The following is a 16,924-nucleotide window of genomic DNA, read 5'->3' as shown; positions in this document are numbered from 1 at the left end:
AGTATCCCCTGGTTGGGAATCACTTTATATTTGACACTGTGTGACAGTATTTGTGCATATATGTTTGTGTACGAGCTTGTACTGGCTTGTAGTGTTTGTCTCTCTTACTTGTCTTCCATTCCCTGCTCTTTTTACTTTCCCAGGTTCCAGGTGATTTAAGCCAGACGTCAGATGACCCCAGCCTGTCCGATTTTGAGACGTAAGATTACTGCATTACTCTCTCACCCTCTTTCATCCCTCCTCCAACCTCCCCTCTTTTTATGTTAATTTATTCTTACCTCTGGAGTTTCTCTGGTTTTGTATCTTGGCAGAGCTACATCTTCTCAACCATGTAAAATATCTGTTCCCCCAGCATAATTGCATCTCTTAGTTATTATTTCTCAACACTGTTTGATTTTATACATTCATTCATGCAATCCACTCTCAGATCAACCAAATTAGATTTTGGGGCATTTTACCAGAGTGAGCTGTAGTTTGCTATAGCTGTCCAAGCATAGCGCTGAGACACTGTTGATGTTGCTGTGATAATGGTAATGATGATGATTTAGGTAATGACGACGGCAGTGAGGACAGTATGTTGTTTCTGTCACTCAGGGCTCATCGCGCTCTCATCAACGTGTGGATCCCCTCGGTGTTCCTGCAGGGCAGAGCTGCTAACGCCTACAATGTCTATCAGGTAAGCTTTATATCTAGATTCTACCCAACCTGAAAAACCTTGGCATGTTTCTAAAGGCCGTTTTATGCTTCTGCGTCGAATCGTCTGCGTACCCCCACAGACCCCTTTGGGTCCATGCCGGATCCCTAGGCCATAGCCTGATGTGCACCTCTCAAGAAATATAACTACGCAGTGTGGCGACGCACGTCACATTGTGTAGCCTGTTTAGGCCGTAGCTGACAAACGGTAAGTCATTTTAACCATGAGTTTGTGGGTGTTTTTAGTGGTTGTTTCCGTAATTTTAAGCCGAGGAAGTGTGCCTGTCAGTTGGGTAGAGAGGACGGCGAGGTGATCATGTTTTCGCTGTGTGTTGCCGTAATTTTAAGCAGAGATGGGGGGTTATCAGTCGGGTACAGAGCTCTGCGTAAGCACAAATTTACATGACTGTCAGTATAGCCAGTGTGTACTGTTAGCTGCTCTGCTGCGCTGTGGAGTAATGTCTGGCTATGGGAGGCTAGCATCTACCAACATTGATGCTGTCTTCTCAACCTGGTAACCTCCATGAAATTCGAGTCTGGGGAGGAGGGGACTGGGGAGACGCCTCTGTCTAGTATTTAGAATTGGGACACCAGTGACTATTTAAACCGGTAACTGTCAGTATTACAAATTAGACCTTTAAGTCATGTATTTTTTAAATGCTTTCCATTTATTACTTAAAGGAGTGTCACAAAACACAACGCGTTCAAGCCAGGGTATAGAGTCTGCTTATTCCGGGGGGAAAAAATGGACTTTCATCCCGGAAATGCATATTCCTTGGGAGTGTTTTAATCCAAACCAAAATCTTTTTCCTACACTTAACTAGTTGTTTGGCACCTTGTTTTGGTGCCTAAACTTAATCTAACTCATCTCCGCAGAATGCTCAGTTTTTGTCTTAACGGTAATGTCCGCCGAAACGACCGTCAGCACACAATGCCCTGTACCCGGCTGCCGCTGATATGACGGAGCCGTGTAGGCGGAGTCATGGCTTTTCGAGTTCTTCTGCTGATTTAGTAGCCATGACTATCAACTGATTTTAACATGCCCCGTTTGCGTGTACAGAAAATTGAGTTTGCTTTATCTTTTCATGGTAAACCTCCATAGAGATTTATAAGCCTACTTTAAGTAACAGCGACAGTAAAAAAAAATAAAAAATTACTCTGTTAATATGGTTAAACTTTATAATCAATCTGCAGTTCATATGCATTCCTAATCGTAAGTGTTGATCCATACAGAGTACAAACCACGGATCAACGATGGTCCATTATATCACCGTTGCTTGCTTTTGGTATATGTCGGAGAAATGTTACCCTGAGGACATAGAAGCTGACGCAGCCAATCACAGCGTACCATAGAGAGGTTTTTAGGATCAATTTGTTTGAGTTAAACCCAACGATAGAGGGATGGAGTTACAAGTTCATTAAGCCAAGGAGCGAGGGAACTAATGAGCAAGCTTTAAAATAATTCAACAATAAAGTTTGCATTAATACCTCATCAATAGTGTGCAGTAGCATTGTTGCTCTCAGGCGCCTTTTCCCCCACTCAGCTGCTCAAGTGATCAAACAGAACATTTTTCTGGGAAGGGTCAAATCTGTTTTTAGCCACGTTGGCTGTGCGGCTCAAAGGAATAGCAGTGTTTGTCTGTCAGTACAGCACTTTGGTCCAAACTAAAATATTTTAACATCTATTTGATATAACTGGGTGCAGATGTCTGTATTGCCCAGAAGATAAATGCTAATCAGGTAATTTTTTTCACTTATCCAGAGAAATATCCCAAAATGCAATAGACTGTTTACTGCAACAATGGTCTTGGTTGGACCTCTGGATGATTGTGGCACGGTGAGCAGAAGGAACTTGTTTTGGTGGAACATTCAAAAGTTGTTTTTGCTGTGAGAAAACTCAGATTGGACACACAGTCTAGCTAGCTGTCTGGATTTACCCTGCAGATATCTGAAGAGCAGTTAACCGTAGTCCTCATAAATCCACACACACAAAGAAAAAAACGCCAACACAAAGGACGAGTCGTAGGCCATAGCCAAGTGTGCCTTGCCTTTGGTACCTCGACAAATAGTGACTCCATTTCCCACCACAGTTTGTGCCACTTCTAACTTGTGATCAAGTCTTAACAGAACTAAAAGCATTCACGCCAATGATAAAAGCACTGCTCCAGTTGTGCCAGGCGCCCATCTAAGAAAAGTGTGTTGGGAACTGAACTGGAGAGCGACTCAACAAACCAAATCGCTGCTCCTTGTTGAATCTGTCAAGTTATCGAGCAAAGTAGACAACGGCGGCTCATTCCCTCTGTGACTGTTTTACTGTGTCTATCACGTTAACAAGGTGTTACACCCCAGCTCTGTCACAGCTGCTCTCTCCCCCCCCCCAGTGGGACAGAAACACTGACACACACTGACACACACACACGGTCCCAAGGTTCCCAGGGTTCGGCTGTTGTGATACAGACAGAGAAACACACATAGATAGACTGTGATGCTGACACACATACATACAGCACACATGCACACACACACACACACACACACACACACACACACTGTGCTGTTGTCTTCCAGGAGGTACAGCTGTAACGTTAATCAGGGGAAATTGTATGGGACGCTGGGAAGAGACAGTTGACAATTCCTCAGCCCTGACTGATAGTCGGGACTGCTGCCTGCCGAGCTCAGCCCGGCTCACCTTATACATAATAGATGTAAATTTGCAATTCGGGGCTCAAGCTGAGAGCTGTCTGACACCTTTTTGTGGGAATCCGGACAGGAAAAAAAGCATGACAATGACAAATGAGTTGCATTGTTTTAATCCCTCTTGTTCCTGTCACTTACGTCTTCAGACCCACTCGCACGGAGTGTACAGTGTTCTTCATTGAAAAGCAGGCACTCTGATGAACATGCTGTACGTTTATGGGCTTTTCTCAACACGTGATTAAATAATGTAGAATATTCTGGCATCGGTGGTGGGGAAATGCTCATGGGAAAGGCAGTTTGCTTTAAAATTGTAGCACAGTGTTGGAGAAAGTGGCGCGTTCTCTGCAGTTTTGTGAGCTTGTTCATGTAGGAGGACTTGGAGGTGGGTGCATCGTAATAGTGGATTCATTACAGACTGATGTGGTCAACTCGCCCCAATTTGTGCCTCTCGTGTATTACCATTTCATTTTTGTAATAGAGGTAAGCATCAGGTTTTTCAGGGAAACTTAAAGGGATACTTTGCCAATTTTCCACCAGTTTAATATCATGACAAAGCGGGTAGTATGTGTGAATGATCTATGGTAAACTTCCCTGCATATTGCCAGCACACAGATCTCCCAGCTCATCTCCCAGCTCAAATCCACCAGCTTTTTGCTGGTTCTGGGGCTGCTGGAACTACAGATTGTACTTCTGCATAAGGACAGGAAAGAGTTTAGAGGCAGATCTTGAGAGAGAGAGAGATAGCTCCCTGTCTTTTTCTCAAACTGAAACCAAACTCAGATTAAACAAAAACTAGCAGTGGGGATCAAATGTAAATCAAGATTATTTTACTGTATTGCCTACTTGCGTCTTTCTACTGCTTAGACATCCCAGTTTAATAAGAAGGTCATCTTCCCAGCAATTAAATACTTTTTTTTTATCAATGTCATCATTTTGGTCATTTCCAGAATCAACACCTGCTGTGTGATAATTAGGATTTAAATCCATTTTCAGATGATTCCTCTCTCCATTTGTGCCTCTTTTTTCTAACCAAAATTAAGTTTCATATCTTCTGGCTCACTTTGTGAATCAAAATTTAAACATCTATTATTAGTTTTATTGGTATAATTTTACTATTTTGTTTTACAAAAAGAGCAGGGTTATGTCATTTGCAGCTCCCTGGATAAGGAAATCATCCAGACAGAGTTTAAAAATGCTTGGAAATACCTTCAGAGCTGCAGGGAGAACAATTATTTTGCAGAAAATGGGATGCCTAACGCTGTGATTTCAATATAATGGTAATACATAAGAGGCACCAACTGGGACTCATCTCCAACTTTCAAATTACCTACAAACAATAAAAGAAACCAACGTCTTCTTGAGGGTTAATTATGTTTTACCTGAGAAAATCCCACACTTCAAATGAATTTGATACAATAACAGCTTGGGTAACGGTATATGGAACACATTGAATGTGCAAATATCTGCCATGCTTTGGGCAATAATCAGTGTCCACCTGCAGTTTGACTTTCTTGGATCGACTCCCCGGCATCAAACCTGAACATTTTCCATGTGTTGCACCGATTCAGCCTAATTTCTACCTCTCAATAACGGTCTGTGAGACTGCTGTCCAGCCCTGGAGCTGGAACAAAGCGCAGCCCATCTGTTGTATTGGATACTTCCCTTATCAGAGCTATATACGCCTAATGGCTCCCCATGGAAAAAGCTTTTTGTTCTTAGACAGGCTAATGGATGGCCAAGGTTACCGGAGTCATTGTTGCTAAGGTGAGGTTGTTGTGTTGATCGAACACTGAGCCAAAAGTCTTAAAGAACAGAGAGTATCATGAGGAGAAGGCAGGGCTTGCTTTAAAATACCTTCAAGCGGCGGGTGCATAGGCTTATTTTGCTCAGTGGTTTTCCCTTCCTCGCACTGTCTTTTGCATGCACATGCACACACACACACACACACACATATGCTAGCAAAATTGAACCAATGATGAGAGCAATGAGCCATAGCCAAAGCTAGAGAGGGTTTCAGGAGGCTCGGAGGGTGAATGGGATATTAGAAGCTGGAGCCTAAGTTAGGTCACAGTAACCTTGTGGTTGAAAAGAAGAAACGTCTCTGCTGCTGCTAAACTCACCCAGAGAGGCGGAAAGGCTGATCTCACCACCTCTCACATCGTGTCCCTTAATGTCTGCTTCTTGCTTTTTACTCTTTGCCTCCCTGCTTCATCCCTCCTTCTTTTTGCCCTTCTTTCTCAGCCTCTCTTTCCATCTCCCTCCCTCTGCCAGACTGTAAAGCTCTTTTTGGTGGCGCTAAAACAGCTTCTAGTCCATTTGCTGTCTTTGCAATTTTTTCAGAGTTCCACTTTCCTCTTCAAGCTTTCTGATAAGACTTCCATCTTAAGACGGACAGAGATGGATCACGAGAGATCAGTCAGGCTTTTGCTCGTCGTGGCACGCCGTGCCTTCGGGCCTCCATCGCTCCATCCCTCCTTGTGTCTCTTTTCCCGTCCTAAACTCATGAGAGAATTATACTGGCCGCGGCAAATCAGTGTCTCCCTCCCACACAGTACCACCAATAGAGCGGAGGGAAAGAAACGTTGTTTGCACGCGGTCAATGAACACAAGAACTCGTTTGTATGTGTGCAGCGTCTGTGTTTTATTACCTGTGTATTTTAGGACTGCAGTGTGCTCTCAAAAAGACATCAATCAGGAACTGACAAAGAACTCTTATTTTTTTTTTTAAAGAAATTAGTTGCTGGCATTTGCATGTTATCAGGATCTTTGGGCATGTGGCTCGTGCAGTAATCCATTTAGCTAAAACTCGTGTAAAAAAAAAAAAAGGAAGAAGATTTTGAAAGAGTGAGAGAATTAATGGAGAGGTTTTTGAATCTGAATAAGCAAAAGGAGTTGGTTGGTCTGTGCTCCATACTGAAATACTTTAGCATCTGTTGGATGGATTGCCATAGCAATTGTTACGGACATCCATAGTGCCCACAAGATGAATACTGAGTACTTTTGTGTAGGCATGGGTCTCGAGACCCGGTTCTATTAAGGACCCAGTTCCAAATTTCTAGTGGATCATACTGCGTTATGTGTTACAATCAATATGTGCGCGAACCGGAAAAAATCCTTTAGGAGCACGGTGCGTAAAACTTGTAGGTAAACACTTGCCTCCACACAGGAAAACAATCTAAACATAGTCGGCCAGGCTACCGGGAGCACTGCTCTGTAGGTCGCTTGGTCAGCTTGTTAACCCTATGAGCCCGAGCATGTCGTATATATTTCTGGGTCTTTGTGCAGTACATCCAAACTGTTACATCCAAGATGGATCCATTTTATGTCCCCAATTTGTGAATTTTTGGTCGTTTATCGACGCTAGCTTTTATGCTATCCTCCATTTAGCTTTTTGCTTGGTGCTCAGGGAGACCATTCTGACCAATCAAAAGCTTGTTTACGTCTTATCAACTAATAGAAGGCTGGTCCGTTACTGCAGATAAAACAAAGGGAAAAATTGTTAGATATCACCATAAGTTTTTAAAAATATTTGAGTGCTCAGAGGATTAAAACAAAAACTGAGACAGAAGAAATCAAACAGACACAGACTCATAGTTTTTGCAATAGAAGTAATAATACAGTAGTTCTGTTAAGATTACGACTTTGTGATCCTGTCTTTCCACCTAATAATAGAAAAGTATATATAAGTATAGTAGTATAATGTTATTTATAAAGACTCGGATAGTAAAGCAGTCTAGAAACTAGTAATACCTATATAATAACTAGTCAATATCCCAAATGATGTGTTTTACTATTTTTGGTGATCCTTTGACTTTTCCTCCACCATGAAGTTGATTTTTTTTTTTTTTTTCTTTATAAATAACTTGACAGCTGTTTGAATGGATTGCTGTGTAATTTGGGAAAGACATAAGGATCAATTGTTTTAACTTTGATGATACTAACTTTCAGCGCTATCCAATGCTTTGGTTTAGGACCACGCACTATCCCAATTATTGTCATTCCCGACAGCCTCAGCAGTACTTTATGTAAGCACACATTGGCAAATGACATGCTAAACTAAGATGGCAAACATTATCAACATTACACCAGCATGTTAGAATTGTCATTGCATACATGCTTGCATGCTAACACTTCAACACAGTACAGCCTCGCAGAGTCACTAATGTGGCTTTAGACGGAAGGGCCTTGCACACCAAAAACCATAACTATAAGAAAAAAAGACACAAGCATCCACACTGATGAGTGATAAAGTTCTGTAAACAGTGCTGTGCATACTCCAGATGTGTCGGTGCCCCAAAATGGATGTCTCCGTTAACAATTATACCAAAAACACTTCACCCTTGATGGGAGGGAAAGCCTGATTGCATCTCAGATGTCCTTTTTATTGATAGTGTCTTTATAAACACTGTTTGTTTCATGTTTTTTTTTTAACCTCAGTGATAGGTCTCTTGCAACATATCTGTGATGTGTGACATGTTGAATGTGACGCCCTGTAAATTGGGATGGATTTTGATTGGCTATCAGTGTTTTTTGTTAATCATCAAATGACTCTGAAAGGGATCCCAACGCTATCTTGTTGTCGTTGTAGTTGTGGTGCGGCTACCACGTTAAATTAGAATGATTTGAAAAAAAACATATTCAGAGTGTGACAATGGAGACAGTTAAACTTTAAGTCCTGCGATTCTCTAAAGTTCAGCTCATGTTCAAATACAACACAACAGACTTAATCTCTGAATCATGCTATTTGGCTCAAGGTAGTTAACATTTTTCTTGTCAGACACTCAGTATGCATGCTGAGAAAGTGACTGTTGTGCTGCTGTCTGATGGGAGCTTTCAGGTCGTTGATTACTAGGTGTCATGCCTGTGGTGTCGCAGCAGCGGGGGGGATATACTCTTTATACGGCAACTGAAACCGTCGAGCAATGATAAAGTTTTGTTTGCTAACAAAGAAGACACAAATAATAGTTGTAATTACTTGTTGACTTATCTGTAGTTGTACATCTCGTCTCATTGGGCATCTGAATAATTTCCGAAGTTGCATGTATTGTGTGACCTCCTGATAAATGCAGTTTTGTCTAACGAACTAGTGCGTCGCTAGTCTATATCCATGAACGTTGGCCCTGGGAAATCCGCCTGGTTTCCATCATTTCACCTTCCGCTTTCTTCGTGTTGCCATTTTAAACTCCGCTGGCTTTCTGAGGACTATGGATAACTGCTCCTCAGATCTCTGCAGGGTAAATCCAGACAGCTAGCCACCTATCCCGGAAACGCTGTGGAGGAACGTCTGGCAAAGCAAGACTAGGGCGTTGCTAACCAAAACACAGAGAAGCAACATCTTCACACATCAGATTCAGCAAAAGAGGGAAACGCTGATAGACAAGGGGACTTGTGACTGCTTCACTGCTCTAAACATACACAGTGATGTTAGGGCAGCACTAAAGTGGGAAGATAAGTGACCTTCATATTTTTCTTTTTAAGGACTCAGCTGGCATTGGAGCTAAATTGTATTGGTCCAACAAACTCATTGGGTTTACTGCCGCTTTCATGGATTTAGCCCCTCATCATCATCCATCTCTCAACCTCTCTCCCCTCCTACTTTACTCTCCTTTTCTTTTATTATGTGTCTCTTGTTTTTTGATCTTATCAATCAGTCTTGTACTTTTGTTCCCCTACCCTATCTTTCATCTTTGGGCTCTCTTTGGTCGATCTTCTCCCAGTCAATTGGTGTTTCCCTGTTTGATGAGTTCCAGGGCAGAAAAGGGCAGTGAGACAATAATGAATCACAAGTTGTCTTCACACCACTTCCCAGATGAGACAAAGACGAACACTTCTTGGATGTATTTTATTCACGGGGGAGAAAATGAGGGACCGTTTAGTGCAAAGACCTATTTTGTTTAAATCTGCATGTACTTGTCCATCCATCCATCCATCCATCCATGCACACACAAACGCCATCTAAGTAACAAGCACACATGGAATGCATTATGAATGTATACATTACAAACTGCAGCATGCCAATGTTGAGAAATAGCACCTCTGATCCACAACTCACTGGAAACTTGTCATTGTTTTAATTATGCCAATGTTGCATTATTAAATACCGACACAAACATTATTATTAAGTATTATAACCCAAACAATGTTTTTTTCCCCTAAACCTACAGTAACTTAAGTAGCGTTAGTTTTGAATTCACAATGGGACTCCTCTCCCCCCCACCCCCAACTCAAAAAAGTGACGCCAAGGGTCCTGACCGAGCTAATGGCAAGCTTTACCATTAGAAAACATGATAATGGCCTTCTGAACCTACTACAAGATGTAGCAGGGCCCTTCTAACCCATTTCACTGAGACAAATAACCAATGATAACATCCATTGAATGGAGTGATAATATTTAAAACGGGTTCACCCTCTATCTGTCCTTTACCTTTTTGTTCTATTCCTATAGAACTCAACTAGATTTAAAAGATACTGCACGTAAAAATGTGCATGTGTCCGCTGCATTTTTTAAAAAGCACCTCTGTATCACCTTTTCTGCATATGCTTCTCTCCCCGCATACTACAGTACCTTTAACCATAGCTGTTTGTGTACTCTGAAAGAAAGAGAATCATAGAGGGTCCTAATTCATATCAGTTACATAAACCATCTTTACTATGCACCATATGAAACCATATAAATCAGACACTCAATGAATAATTGAGACATCCTCTTTGACACTCTCAGATATGTGCGCCGCTGCCTGCAATGTGCTGCCGTACCCAGAGAGAAATGCAATGTCGGAAATGTGCTGGCACCTTTAATTTCTATATTAGCCATTGGGTATGGCCTGGTTAGCCTGAGAGACTTGTTGCTGCCGAGGCGGTTAGCTTCATTCCGGACCTGCTCACTGTGACTCGCTCTTATTATCCAGAGGCTCAGAGCACATGGTGATGGGCTACTTTAGCCATGCAGATGAGATGATACATCCATATGTATTAATTTGAACTTTGAGTGTGTGCCGTTAGCTGTGTGCCGACATTGCATTCAAAGACAGATAGATGTTCTTTTTTTTTCCAATGTGGGTAATGCTGATGATTTGTGTGTGTGTGTGTGTGTGTGTGTGTGTGTGTGTGTGTGTTGTCATGCACATACAGGAATCTGTGTGTGTGTGTGTATGCACATGCGAGTGATTATGGTTATGTTAAAGGCTGGTTGGTGACAGAGGGAGAAAACTATTATGTTGATGATGGTGATGATGAATGTTTTACAATGATGATGATAATTACAATCGTTGTCTTGGTCTTACATCCATCAGTCAGATATTAAACACCCTCGGGAACAAAGACACAGACGCTGCTTTTAACTGCTGCACGCCGCAGTACGGGCACCACATGAACTTTAGTAATTTACATTACATTTCCATTTTAGGGTTTGAGTCAGTGCTCTTATCCAGGGCGATTCACAATGGGGAGGTTGTGGTTCAGTGTCTTGTTAGACATAGATATTTATGGGCAGGGGTTAAATTGGGATTTGTTATGTGGGTTCTCCCTGGGGGGGGGGGGGTCCGGGGTAGCCTAATTCCTCCCCAGCATTTTCTTTTAAAAAACAAACCGTTAATTGGCAAGTTAATTTCTGGAGAGTTTTGTGCGAAGAAACGGAGAAATCGAGTCTTACATGTTACATTCCAAACTGCAAGGTTAAGAGATAATTCTTTGTGTTGATGTAGTATCAACTGGTATCAAGGGCATTTACATTACTGTGAATAAGTCATCACTTGATCACACATTTTATTACCTAGTTATGATATAAGAAGTGCCCCCTACAATGTTCCAAACATAATGGGCCACATGAAGAGACATAAGTTTCTGGTATCTTTTTTTTATTTCACTCAATTTATTTCTTTGAAAAAAGCGAGGGGGAATATGTGTTTCATGTGAAGTATTGTATCTAAAGTTACATTTGTCAGATTATTACTTTACTGTTTTTCTTTCAAATTTCCTTACACGTTCTCAACATATTGTTGTGGGTAGAGAGCTAATAAAATAAGGAGCTAGTTTACTTTCTGCTGACAATAGTCATGGATTAACGCTATCCGTGTAAGCGGGTGTGTACTGTGTGTGTGGATGGGTTTATGTGCTTATGTTTTTTTATATGATCCCAGCAAACTCTTTGGTCAATCAACTTCAATATGATACTGTTTTGATGATTTTAATTATGAGGGAGAAGATGTAAAACTAGGTCAACTAGTGACATGTGATCATCACAAACATTCAAAACACTAGGCTAGAATCTGGAGTTGTGTTATCTGTTAATACTAATCATTTCCCAGTTGTATTATTTCTAGAACTTGCTACTAGGATTAAATTAACCACGGCCCAAAAAAACCCCCACTAAAGTATTAAATGAGAGAACCCTGGAATCTGGCATCTGAGTGGAAGCTTACAGGCCAAAACATGGGAATCAGTCTATGACTGCAATGATCCTGACATTGCATATGACAACCTGATTAATGACTTCACAAACTCTATTGGTTGTACCATCCCAGAGAAGAATGCCGTATGCAGTGCAACACTGTTACAACCCCTGGCTTACAAAGGGTATCTTAAAATCTGTCACGTTTAAAAACAAACTTTACAAACATTACTTAAAAAACCCAATACATACCCAATACCTCATACAAGCATCACAGTTTCAGGCTCACCAAATATAATGTCTTTCATGATGCCTGCATGATGTTCCAGGTCATTCACAGGTTAAATTACCAACTGTGTGAGCTTGTTCCAGTCAGTTGTCTCCTGTACACTTATGACACAAGGGAAAAGCACTTAATCGCTGACTTAAAACGACGGATAAAGTGTACAAGCCTGAAGGTAATTTGTAGGAGACCGCAGATTTGTAGGACAACTTTAAATTGTTGCATTTGGTCTCCATCTTCAAGAAAAGTCGCAAGGAAAAATTTCTTCTAACATATGATTGTTGATTATTCCGTAAGTGCAGAACGGCACTGGAGGTTGGACCTAAAGACAACAAACATGGAAAAAATAAGATTAAGTGATTTAATGAGTGTGTATATATACACTACCGGTCAAAAGTTTGGGGTCACTTACAAATTTCCACACCACTCCATTATAGACAGGATACCAGCTGATCTGGGTGGGTGGCTGATCTTTAATGCAATATCTACATTTCCCATTATCAACAACCATTCATACAATGTTCTAAAGGCACATTTTGTTTTCTAATCTGATATTATTTACAAAAAAACTAACTAAGAAAACATTAAACAACCTTTTGCAATTATGTAAGCACATAATGTAATCTGGAAACTGCTGCCCTGGTTAAAAAAAACCAGGCAACTGATCTCAGCTGGGATTCTGTCTATAATGGAGTCCAATGGAAATTTGTGAGTGACCCCAAACTTTTGACCGGTAGTATATATATATATATATATATATATATTTATATTTATATACAGTAATTGTGCTGGTGCTGGTGGGGGTGCGTTGAGGAGGTCCAGTGGTGGGTGCAGCGCGTTCTCCAGAGCGTGCCCAGTGAATAGGTGGGAATGACCATGTGGTGTGGCCTCCTCCAGAGTACAACAAGAGGCTTGTATCCAATCAGAGAGTAGGTGGGGAAGCAGGCAGACAGGCGGAATAAACCGGAAGCGTGAGCACGAGCAAGCAAGGCAGGCTGCGCCAAGAGAGAACAGAGAACACGTTTCAAGCACAAGCTAAAACACCAGAACACATATTAACAAAGGGGGCCAGGAGTGCAGCTACACCACGCTGGTAGACTGTACGATCTGGCGACGAGTGGATCACAGAGCCGGTCTTAGAAGGATGATTAGGGAACGAGCTTCACCTGGCGCCACCTGCCAGCTAAGCCCCGCCCACAGCTCACAGTAATCAGCCCAGGAGGGAGAAACATGAGGGGAAACAAACAAAGCACACAAAACAAGGAGAAGAATGGGATGCCATGATGATATCATGACACATCTGTCTTTTTGTAGTATTTGTAGTATTTGTGTAGTATTTATGTTGAGTTAATTGTGGGTGGACTTGTTTTTTCTTTTCTTTTCCTAAAGTGAATGTATTCTATATTTGTCTGTTGTTTGTCCATGGTAAATTGAGTTTGTTGTTTTTATTGTAATCTGGGCCCCTCCGAAAAGCTTTTAGTAGCTTATTTGCGGTTCCCCATTTAACGCGGCCTACATATGAACACTGTACCTTCTGAAATTGTGTTTAGTGGTACAATGATGAAGTGTGAAATAAACAAAACGAGATAAAAAAAAAGACTTACAGTTCCACATGTATGTTTGACATTAAAACGTGATGATATATAAATAAATAAATAGTAGCTGGGTATTGTAGGGCACCATAAAAGGTATGTTTTAAAGCTTTAGGCCACCCTAGACAGTATTGTAGTTCCAGTTGATTATGCAACTCACATTTATGCAATATATGTAGTAGTGGATCCCTGTTCGTCTCTCGTTTAGGTTTGTCCTTGGCCTAAACACCGTTGAAGACCCCTGCTCCAACTCTTTAATAGAACCTACATTATATTGGATCTATGATGTCTTTATAACTATCAGAACTTTACAATAATAACTAAAATGATAACAACATACTGTTCTCCTGATAAGGTGTTGTTTCATTTCTTACATGTTTAGTTTTATTTTACATATCCTTTTAAATCTGGACAAAAGTAAGTATTATGATAACTAGTAAACCCCCCTTGCCCTAATTAAGATTAGTGGTTGTCTGTATCGCATGTGTTGTCGCATGTCAGTTTATGTTGTTTTGAACCGAAATGTGTAGAAAATATCTTGATTTGGAGGAATGCTTCAAACCTGTATATTGAGTTGAGGTGTCACAACTTGGTTCAGGCTTGGACCCAAATGCCGAAAGGCGAGGAGATGGCAGTAGTCGGTACGAAGGAATTAAATCACAACACAAGGAGACTTACAGACCACGTAAGTAGGTCCAGAATCCCGAAGCACAGGGAAAAAAAACAGACACAAAATTCTGCTTGCAGGAAAAAGAATGACGACAAACTAACACCAGACACAGACTAAATACACATGGTAATGAGGGTGGTAACAACGCACAGGTTCAGTTCAGGGCAGACGACCACAAAGTAAATGCAATGCAGGAAGTAAAAAAAAAAAAGCCATGAGACGGGAGAAACAGACACTACAAAGTCAAACAGGAAACTGAAGCCTAAAAACACACACAAGGATGGAACTAGGGAATTAAAACAACACAGCAAACACTGGTAAAACGTAACCATGAACAAATAACAGGGAACAGTAACACACAGGGAATTATTTGACTAAATAACCTGAAAAACCCCAGCTGAAAACCACATTTCACTCTGATGATACGTGCTACCGATAGTTTCATCATGCCAAATCCTTTTGTTTGCAAATCTGGATTGGAACCTCGCCTAACATGGCAAAGACCAACCGAGCCGCTCGGTCTAATGAAGGTGTCTCCAACGGTGAAGTCCTGCTGTGTCACTTTATCAGCGAGCTGCCCTCCAATAAAAACTTCAAAGGCGCATTGTTAGCGGGGGGAAATGGGATATGAGAGCAGGAGTGGGGACTTGGCTCGGCCCTCCAGGGTGGCAGAATCAAGATGCGCCTGGTGACAGTGATGTCCCTTCGAGTCAGGAAGGGAGTGTGATGATCTCTGCTTTAGCCTCCAGACATCTGATTAGATAGTGGGCTGTCACTTGGACCATTTAGTTTGTGTCTCTAATTGTCTGCCTCTCCCTCTCATGCTTCATTTTCCCCACCGATCCGTGTTCCTCTTCTTCATTTCACTCTCATCTACCATCCTCCACTCCCCACCCTTACCCTCAATCATTTGCTCACTGGCTTCCTTGCCATGCTCAAAGCCAATTTTCTAGGACTCATTCAGTCATGTGAAGAGGGCAGAGAGAAAGAGTCTCCCATCGTTTTTAGAGTAGAGACAGAGTTTTTAGTCAAGTGTTGGAAGGGGATCACACAAAGAGAAGGAGTGGGAGGGAGGGAGGGAGGGAGGGAGTTGACAGCAAAAGGGAGTGGGAGATGAGAACTGAATAAAGGAAGCAATTGCGATAAAAACGGAGATAAGAGCTGTGGTTTGTCCTGTTTTCCTCCTGCTGCGGCGTCAGGCTGTTTTTCCAAGGTAGCCTCCAACTTAGAAGTTGACTGCTCGTATGTGGTTACCACCCGCCGGTCTTAAAGAACTTGTGCTGAGTTCTCAAGTGATAAAAAGCTTACTGTGTCTGGTGTATTGATGACTGTTCTGTATGAGGAAGAGAAAAAAAGAAGTTTTTGTTTTCTTCTTCCAATGTCTACGAAGCCATATGGCCACGGGGGGGGGGGAGAGATTCTTTGACCAACATTCTCAGGAACGGTAACGTGCTGACTATGGCAAAGACTTTACTCTATATGTCTTCCCTCTTGTCTTTGGACTAGGTGCAGTGTCCGTTCACAACGGCCTGATTGTCTGGCCCTTTGGTACTGCTGCTTGCAGGTTTCTGGAGAACCGCTCATTCAACCAACTTCGCGCTCAGCACTGCGCTTCCTCGGCTCCTGAGCAATACGCCTGCCATCACATACATGAATAGTTGAGTAGTATATACACGTCATTTGCTAACAGCTTGGGACAAGGCTATTTCAGGGAAAAAAAGCATTCATTTTGAAAGTTATATCGCTGAGGCTTGAAAAGTTTGAGTTTGCTACATGGAGTCTATGTCTACAACTTACCACCTCTAGGATTGGTCCGTTGCTGCCGGAAAGTCCGCCAGATGTCCTTCTTCTCGGCCGGATGTCCGTTACCTTCTGCTTTGGTTAACTGCTCCTCAGATCTCTGCAGGGTAAATCCAGACAGCTGGTTAGACTATCTGTCCAATCCGAGTTTTCTGTTGCACGACTAAAACAACTTTTGATCGTCCACGTTCCACCGAAACAACCTTCCCGAAGCTATATTGCAGTGGCACCGTTGACACCGTGGCTCTGCCAGGTGCATAGTGCCGCCCAAGATGATTGTGATTGATTTAAAGAAATGCCAGTAAACCAGAGCAGGTTTTTCTCCCATCCCAAAAGGCCGTGGGGACTGGCCAGACCCTCCGTAGTGCAGTGGCAATGCGAGACTAGCTAAAATGTAACGTCTGCTGGCTCTCCTGTCTGTTTTTCTTCATCTCTTGTATTCTCTGCATGTATTTATTTTAATAAGATCTCTGTTTGTGGTCAGGGTGTAAAACTAGCATTACCTGAGTTGACATCCTTTTTCCATGAAGGGTTTGCATGATTTTTCCTCCCATATGCATTTAGAACACATCTGATAAAGCATTCTGATTAGGCGGCAGTCTGCTCACCAGCACTATTCTTTTGAACAAAACTCTCTCTTTCAAAAGCACCAATATGCACTCAGGGATTGGTAGCAGGCGCGCCGTTGTTTGGCGAGATTTGTAGAGTGTGATGTGACATTTTCTTCAATTTAAAGAGAAAAATATAAAACAGAATATTATTATAATAATAAGCCCCGTTCCCATTTAAGTTTTTTTTTG

General features: G+C 41.8%; 1 protein-coding gene across 2 annotated transcripts in view; it reads left to right on the top strand.

Annotated features, from left to right (window-relative positions):
- Positions 1-16,924, top strand: part of snx29 (sorting nexin 29) — a 168,508-nt gene that overhangs the window by 109,469 nt on the left and 42,115 nt on the right. For both annotated transcript variants that reach the window (XR_004655164.1, XM_034861446.1), the window contains exons 17-18: positions 144-199; positions 595-676. Coding sequence is in view for 1 of the 2 variants with exons in the window: in XM_034861446.1 (XP_034717337.1) it covers positions 144-199; positions 595-676 (138 nt within the window). In the remaining variant the exon portion in view is untranslated. The remainder of the gene's footprint in view (positions 1-143; positions 200-594; positions 677-16,924) is intronic.

Source organism: Etheostoma cragini, chromosome 21 (assembly GCF_013103735.1).
Source record: "Etheostoma cragini isolate CJK2018 chromosome 21, CSU_Ecrag_1.0, whole genome shotgun sequence".
In the NCBI taxonomy this organism is placed as follows: Eukaryota; Metazoa; Chordata; class Actinopteri; order Perciformes; family Percidae; genus Etheostoma; species Etheostoma cragini.
The sequence above is the reverse complement of the archived record's forward strand: the minus strand, read 5'-3'. Positions and strand labels throughout refer to the sequence as shown.